Here is a 7,197-nt window from a genome sequence, read left to right as displayed (position 1 = left end):
AGCAAAGGGCAATGAATCCCCATTTCATGTGCCCTATTTCCCCACATGCACCTCTCTCAGTGCCCACAGGCCCAGGAATGGGCCCTAAATCCTTTGGGAGCCCTGTGCTCACAGCTGAAGAGAGCAGGGAGGGATGGCACTTTGCAAACAAGACTCCCAACGTGCAGAAAGAGAACTGATCCCAGTGTGATTAAGCATCAGGTAGAGATGAACATGTAATTATCCAGTCAAAGCAAGGAGGCTTCATCTCGAGGAGCTGGCTCCTCTCCAGAGCCACTGCAACTGTGAGCAGCCCAGCTCCCCCAGGACATCTCCTGCCTGGGACTCCCCTCCTGCAGCAGCTTTGCTGGACACCCCCTTGCCACAGGGAGAAATGGGGAGCACAGGTGTCACACAGGGAAATGGGGAGCAAGGTGTGACACACAGCAATGGGAGCACACGTGTCACACAGGGAAATGGGGAGCACAGGGGTCACACACAGCAATGGGAGCACAGGTGTCATACAGGGAAATGGGGAGCACAGGTGTCACACAGAATTTGGAAGCACAGGTGTCACACAGGGAAATGGGGAGCACAGGTGTCACACACAGGGAAATGGGGAGCACAGGTGTCACACAGAGCAATGGCAGCACAGGTGTCACACAGGGAAATGGGAAGCACAGGTGTCACACACAGAGCAATGGGAGCACAGGTGTGACACAGAATTTGGGGAGCACAGGTGTCACACAGGGAAATGGGAAGCACAGGTATGACACAGGGAAATGGGGAGCACAGGTGTGACACACAGAGCAATGGGAGCACAGGTGTCACACAGCAATGGCAGAACAGGTGTGACACAGCAATGGCAGCACAGGTGTCACAGCAATGGCAGCACAGGTGTGACACAGAGCAATGGGAGCACAGGTGTCACACACACAGCAATGGCAGCACAGGTGTCACACAGCAATGGCAGCACAGGTGTCACACACAGCAATGGCAGCACAGGTGTGACACACAGCAATGGGAGCACAGGTGTCACACAGCAATGGCAGCACAGGTGTGACTCAGCAATGGGAGCACAGGTGTCACACACACAGCAATGGCAGCACAGGTGTCACACACAGCAATGGGAGCACAGGTGTCACACACACAGCAATGGCAGCACAGGTGTCACACACAGCAATGGGAGCACAGGTGTCACACACACAGAGCAATGGGAGCACAGGTGTCACACAGAATTTGGAAGCACAGGTGTCACACAGCAATGGCAGCACAGGTGTGACACAGGGAAATGGGAAGCACAGGTGTGACACAGCAATGGCAGCACAGGTGTCACACAGCAATGGCAGCACAGGTGTGACACAGAATTTGGAAGCACAGGTGTGACACACAGCAATGGGAGCACAGGTGTCACACACACAGCAATGGCAGCACAGGTGTCACACAGAGCAATGGGAGCACAGGTGTCACACAGAATTTGGAAGCACAGGTGTCACACAGCAATGGCAGCACAGGTGTGACACAGCAATGGGAGCACAGGTGTCACACACACAGCAATGGCAGCACAGGTGTGACACAGCAATGGCAGCACAGGTGTCACACACAGCAATGGGAGCACAGGTGTCACACACACAGCAATGGCAGCACAGGTGTGACACAGAGCAATGGGAGCACAGGTGTCACACAGAGCAATGGGAGCACAGGTGTGACACAGAATTTGGAAGCACAGGTGTCACACAGCAATGGCAGCACAGGTGTCACACACACAGCAATGGCAGCACAGGTGTCACACAGAATTTGGGAGCACAGGTGTGGCACAGAGCAATGGCAGCACAGGTGTCACACACAGCAATGGCAGCACAGGTGTCACACACAGCAATGGGAGCACAGGTGTGACACAGAATTTGGAAGCACAGCTGTCCAGCACGGGGCACACAGCAGCAGAGGCAGTTTCTCAGTTTCTGTGCCCTGTCACACGGCCTGGAGGCAGGGCTGGCCCGAGCACACCCTGGAGCATCACTGCATGCCAAGGTCACAGCCCCAGCTGCCTCACAGTGACCTCTGAGCCACAACTGCTGGGTCAAACAGCCCGAGGAGGGGCAGGATCTGCACCAGAGTCAGCCCCAGCCCTGTACAGATGTGTGCTCTCCATTTCCAGATTAACCTTTCAGAAATGTCAGCCAAACAACCGCTGCCTCCCTTGGACAACCTGGAACTTTTGGGCCTGTGACTAGAGCTTCAATTAACTCCTTCAGTGCTCCTGCTCACCTTCCAGCCCTCTCCCAGGAAATTCCAGCTCCAGGGCCCTTTCTTCTGCAGCTATTTTGATGCCCTGCACGTTGTGACCTCTCTCTCCTGCTGCACCGCTTGGGATGGTGGAGTCAAAGGGCACTGCTGAAACAGGAGTGCTTGCAGGTGTGTTCACAAGGAGGAGCAGCACATCCCTGATCTGTGCTAGCTGGGCTGCAGCAAGAGCAGGGCAGGGTGGGATCAGCCTCCCTCCCAGAAGATGTCCATAAACAACAACAGAGAGTGCTGCAGCAGATTGCACAGCAATGTTCCTGCTCTCTTCCCAGAGCTCACCTCTCCTGGCATTCCCAGAAAACCCTTCTGTGCCTTCGGAGCAGACCTGCCATGGGCTGGCCCAGGCACCCAAGAGTGGCCCAAGTGTTCCAGCTGTGGCCCTGTGGGCACACTGCTCCTCTGGCAGCACGTTCATCAAGAGCTCTCCTGTTCATTAAGTGTGTAGAGGGCTCCTGGAAAATCCAGGATGGGCAGGAGGCAGCTGCAGTCACCCAGAGCAAACAGAGGGAAGGGGGCAGGCAAGGCAGAAGGGGCAGAGGAGCTCAGGGCATGCCTGAGCTGGGCTGCAGGTGTGGGAAGGAAGAGGATTGGGGAATCATCACTGCACCTTTGCACTCTGGAGGAGCAGAAAGAGAGTGGCCAGAGGGAGCCCCTGCCCTCCCCAGGTGCCACCTGCCCTCTGCAGGGGGCTGTAGGAAGGGGCTGCAGCCCTGGGCTGCACAGAACTTCACATCTGCACTTTGAGGGTGTCTGGACAGCTCTCCTGGATCATCTTCAGATGGGGTTTCAAGGACCTATTGAAGGTATCCCTGCCCATGGCAGGGATTGGAACCAGATGAGCCTTAAGGTCCTTCCTAACCCAGCCCCTGCTGTGATTCTGAGCCCAGCACCTCAGGCCAGCTGAGGCTGTTGGCACAAACAAGGCCCACACTGGGTAATTCACCCCCAGCTGCCCCAAGTGTCCAGCTGGGTGCTTTTGGTTGAGTTTCTTTGTTCCATAGATGATTCTGGGCTGGGTCAGTGGGAGGCACCCTCAGCCTCTGGGTTGTGCACACAGGAGAAACTGAACCCTGGCTCACCTTGCAGTGATGCCTACATGGAAAGGTGGAAACTGGGCAGGCCTTGGAGGGATGTGGTTGTGACAACAACCCTGAGGGCAAGCTGGAGAGATGGCCAGTATTGGGTACAAACCCACTGAGGAATGAAGGCTCAGTAGCATTTCTATACCCAGTGTACACCGGTAAAGATAATTACACACATTATGAACCTCAGAATGGATTGGGCTGGAAGGGACCTTAAAGCTCATCCAGTGCCACCCCTGCCATGGCAGGGACACCTCCCACTGTCCCAGGCTGCTCCCAGCCCCAGTGTCCAGCCTGGCCTTGGGCACTGCCAGGGATCCAGGGGCAGCCCCAGCTGCTCTGGGCACCTGTGCCAGGGCCTGCCCACCCTGCCAGGGAACAATTCCTGATTCCCAATATCCCATCCAGCCCTGCCCTCTGGCAGTGGGAGCCATTCCCTGTGTCCTGGCACTCCAGTTCTTCAGGAAAAGTCCCTCCCTGGCTTCCTTGCAGCCCCTTCAGACCCTGGAAGGTGCTGTGAGGTCTCCACACAACCTTCTCTTCTCCAGGCTGAACAATCCCAGCTCCCAGCCTGGCTCCCCAGGGGAGGGGTTCCAGTCCAGAGCTGCTCCCAGAGCTCCATGTCCCGTGTTTGGGGGGTGCCAGGGCTGTATGCAAAGTCCCAGGCGGGGTTTCACATGGATACAGATACAGCCACACATTGTCCACAGATCTGGTGGCAGCTGAACCTCTGCCTAGCAGGGACAGAGCCACCGCCTCCCCATACCGTGGATGTTCAGCTTTCCCCGGCACAATCCTTCCCTCATTGAGCAAATGAGTTCACTTAATAAAAATCCATCTTTCTGCTTCCCAGATGGGATGGGGGCAGATGGGATCTGCCTGTGCAGGAGCCCTCGTCCCCCCAGGCCAGGGAAGGGGGTCGGAGGGCTCGGCAGGGTGGGAATCCAGCTACAGTGAAACCCTCGGGCTCTGTGGGTAAACTGAGGCGAGCCGCTGTCCTTGCTGCCCGCGGGAGAGGGATCCCGAAGGGCAGGGATGGCGAGGGAGCTCAGCCACAGGGAGGAGTTCTCAAAGGGCTCTCTGACATCCTTCCCTCGGGAAAGCAGCGGCTCCGCACCCGCAGCAGCCGAATCTGGTGAGGAAGAGGAGGCACCGCACGTTCGGATGTCTCTCGCCGCCTCCCCGGCGCGCAGATCCAGAGCAGGGGCAAACACCCGCCGAGGTCTCCGGTGCCTCCCGAGGGGCTCCGAGCCGCGGTGCCCGGGGCGGTGCGGGCGCGGCTGCGGCGGGAGCTGGGGAGGAGGGAGCGGGCCCGGTGCCCGCCGAGCCCGGCCGTCCCTCTCCGCCGCTTCCTTTAGGTGGCACCGCTCCTCCAGGAATGAGCTCCCGGCCCCGCGCAGCCCTGCCCGGGCCGCGGCCGCACCGCGGGGGCTCCGCCGCGCACCGCACCGTCGGAGCGGCCCCTCCTCCCCTCGCCAGCCCGTGCCCGGCTCCCCCGTCCTCCCGCTCACTCCTCCAGCCAGTAAATCCGATCTAGGCTGATTCCTCTCACGTCAAACCACATGATCCCATAAAACATTCATCGCCTCTCCATCCCCGCTCGCTCGCCGCTCGCTCCCGGGATCCAGCGCAGCCGGCTCCGCTCCCCGCCGGGATCCGCCGCAGCCCCGGCCCCGTGCGTGCGGCGGGCGGGCGGGCGGAGCGAGGAGGAGGCAGGCGAGGCAGGCGAGGCGAGGCAGGGAGGGGGAGCCTCGCCTGGATGCTGACTCCAGCTCGGGGGCTGCTCATTCCCCCGATGAGCGAGGGCACCGGGAGCGCCCCCCCCTCCCCGTGCGCCGCCGCTCCCCGCTCGGGCTGAAGTTTGGCTCCGGGATCTGCCCCGCTTTCCCAAGGATTGTACCGCTGCCGCTCCACTTTGCGCCTCCAGACGTGCCTTCCCCGACCCCTAAGATGAAGAGGGCGATAGCTGAAGGTACGTGCGCCCCGGTCTCCCTCCGCCGCCGCGGCTCCCCCGGGCAGGGCACGGCGGCCGCGGCCCCAACTTCGCCCGGCGCCGGGAACTTCCCTCGCCGCAACTTTTTTTTTTTCCCCCGTGGGGTCTTCGGGAACGGCCAAGGTCCCACGAGGAGAAGAGGGGCCGGGGGCCGGGCCGGGAGCGGGCGCTGGGGCCGGGAGAGGCGGCGGGGAGGGCGCGGGGGGAGCGGGAGCGCCGCGGCTGCGGGAGCGGAGCGGAGGCGAGGCCGGAGGGGGAGCGAGCCCCGGGCACGGCTCGGCTCCAGCCGCGGAGCAGGGCAGCGGGAGGGAAGGAGGAGGACAGAGGGATGGTGGAAAGGGAGCAGCGGGCTAAGCCCCCTCCAGCCGCCGCCCAGCCTGGCTTGGCTCAGATCGGCCTCGGGGTGACCGGGCGAAGTTGGTGCCTCCGGGGGAAGCGCGTCCGCACCCCACACCCCGCACCCCGCATCCCGCACCCCGCATCCCGCACCCCGCATCCCGCAGCCCGCATCCCGCACCCCGCGGCGGAGGGGCCGGCACGGGCGGCAGAGGGGATGGGGCAGCCCGGCTTGCCCCGCTCGCAGCGCGGCCGCCGGAGCAGCCCCGGCCCCGCTCCCCGAGCCCGTCCCGCTCGCGGAGCCGCCGCACGGGGAAGTTCCCGGAGGCTCCAGGGGCTCCGCAGGGTCCCGGGGTGCGGTGGGGGCTCCCCGCAGAGCCCTCCCTCAGGGTTCCGCCGCTTCGTGTTCGGGAGCCAGAGGCTGGGGAGGGCTGGGGGTGCGGGGCTGGTGCCCCTTTCCATTCGCTCGCAGCGCCGGGGGAGAGGCACGGAGCTCGCAGCCCGGCACGGCCGGACTCTCCCCGCACCTTTTCCATGCACTTCGGCGATAACCTTCGCTTCCCGGGCCCGTGTGCGGGCTGGGGCTGGGGCAGGGCTGGCACAGGGGCCGGGGCTGCGGCGGCTCCCGGAGCTCCCCGGTCCCGCCGTGCCGTGGCCGCTTGCGAGGGCTCCGGGGGCACCGGGAAGCGGCCCCAGCTCGGGGGGGACCCCGGGAGCGGCCCCGGCTCGGGGGGACACTCGCTGCCGGGCTCAGCCCGCCGGAGCAGCAGCGTGTGCCGCCCAGGATGTGTGTTCGCTGGGAGCCTGCCCAGGATTGCAGTTCGGAACGGGAGGGACCAGCCCGCGGTGGGAGCTCCCGGGCTGGCCGGGGCTGGCCAGGGGAGGCTCGGGCGTGCGGAGCCTCTGCCTGCTCTGACTCCGCTCTGTGCCGTCTCCGGCTCGCTTCCCGTTCCCGTCAGCGACACAGATATAATTCTCTTTTCCTTTCTATTTTGGAGGGCACTCTGGCTGATTTATTTGTGACGATCAAAGGACACATCCGAGCTGTGCTCCACACCGCACACTGCCTCCTCGAGAGGCTTTGTGTCGATGTGAAACGTGAAATGGCCAATTTATTGCTGTTTGGGGAACACCTCGGGAGCGGGCTCGGCTCTGGCAGCTTCTCCCCGGCCCGGAGGGGATGCTGAGAGCGCAGCGTCCATTTGCCGGGGCTCGGGGGCTGCCGTGGGTGGGAGCCCGGGGCTCGGTGCCCCGCTCGGCCGGTGCCGGGCAGCGCTGGGTGTGCCCCGATCCCCTCGCTCCATCCCCGCTGCTGCTGCTGCTGCAGCGCTGCTCTCCCCACGCACTGACACTCCCGGCTGCCGCCAGCGCCGTGTGGAACAACACGGGGAAAAATGAAATATAAAAACTGTGTTACAACGGCTTTATTTATAGAACCAGGCTTGGAGGAGTTTGGGGTTGAATTATTTGCTTTTTTGCTGCAGTTTATGAATTGCTCCTGTG

The 7,197-nt window shown here is 62.5% G+C and overlaps 1 protein-coding gene and 2 long non-coding RNA genes across 3 annotated transcripts in view; all 3 read left to right on the top strand.

Annotated features, from left to right (window-relative positions):
- Nucleotides 1-452: 452 nt before the first annotated feature.
- Nucleotides 453-1,239, top strand: LOC143695447 (uncharacterized). The gene is made up of 3 exons (XR_013184630.1): nt 453-577; nt 1,062-1,117; nt 1,205-1,239. It is a non-coding gene; the product is annotated as an uncharacterized LOC143695447 (long non-coding RNA).
- A 171-nt stretch (nt 1,240-1,410) lies between these two features.
- Nucleotides 1,411-2,021, top strand: LOC143695446 (uncharacterized). The gene is made up of 3 exons (XR_013184629.1): nt 1,411-1,518; nt 1,656-1,733; nt 1,870-2,021. It is a non-coding gene; the product is annotated as an uncharacterized LOC143695446 (long non-coding RNA).
- A 2,240-nt stretch (nt 2,022-4,261) lies between these two features.
- The window catches only part of RTN4R (reticulon 4 receptor), a 100,679-nt gene continuing 97,743 nt past the window's right edge, over nt 4,262-7,197 (top strand). The window contains exon 1 of the mRNA XM_054645800.2: nt 4,262-5,337. Coding sequence (XP_054501775.1) covers nt 5,316-5,337 — 22 coding nt within the window. The 5' untranslated portion in view covers nt 4,262-5,315. The remainder of the gene's footprint in view (nt 5,338-7,197) is intronic.

Source organism: Agelaius phoeniceus, chromosome 18, assembly GCF_051311805.1.
Source record: "Agelaius phoeniceus isolate bAgePho1 chromosome 18, bAgePho1.hap1, whole genome shotgun sequence".
Taxonomy (NCBI): Eukaryota; Metazoa; Chordata; class Aves; order Passeriformes; family Icteridae; genus Agelaius; species Agelaius phoeniceus.
Note: the sequence above shows the minus strand (reverse complement) of the source record. Positions and strands in the feature narration are given on the sequence as shown.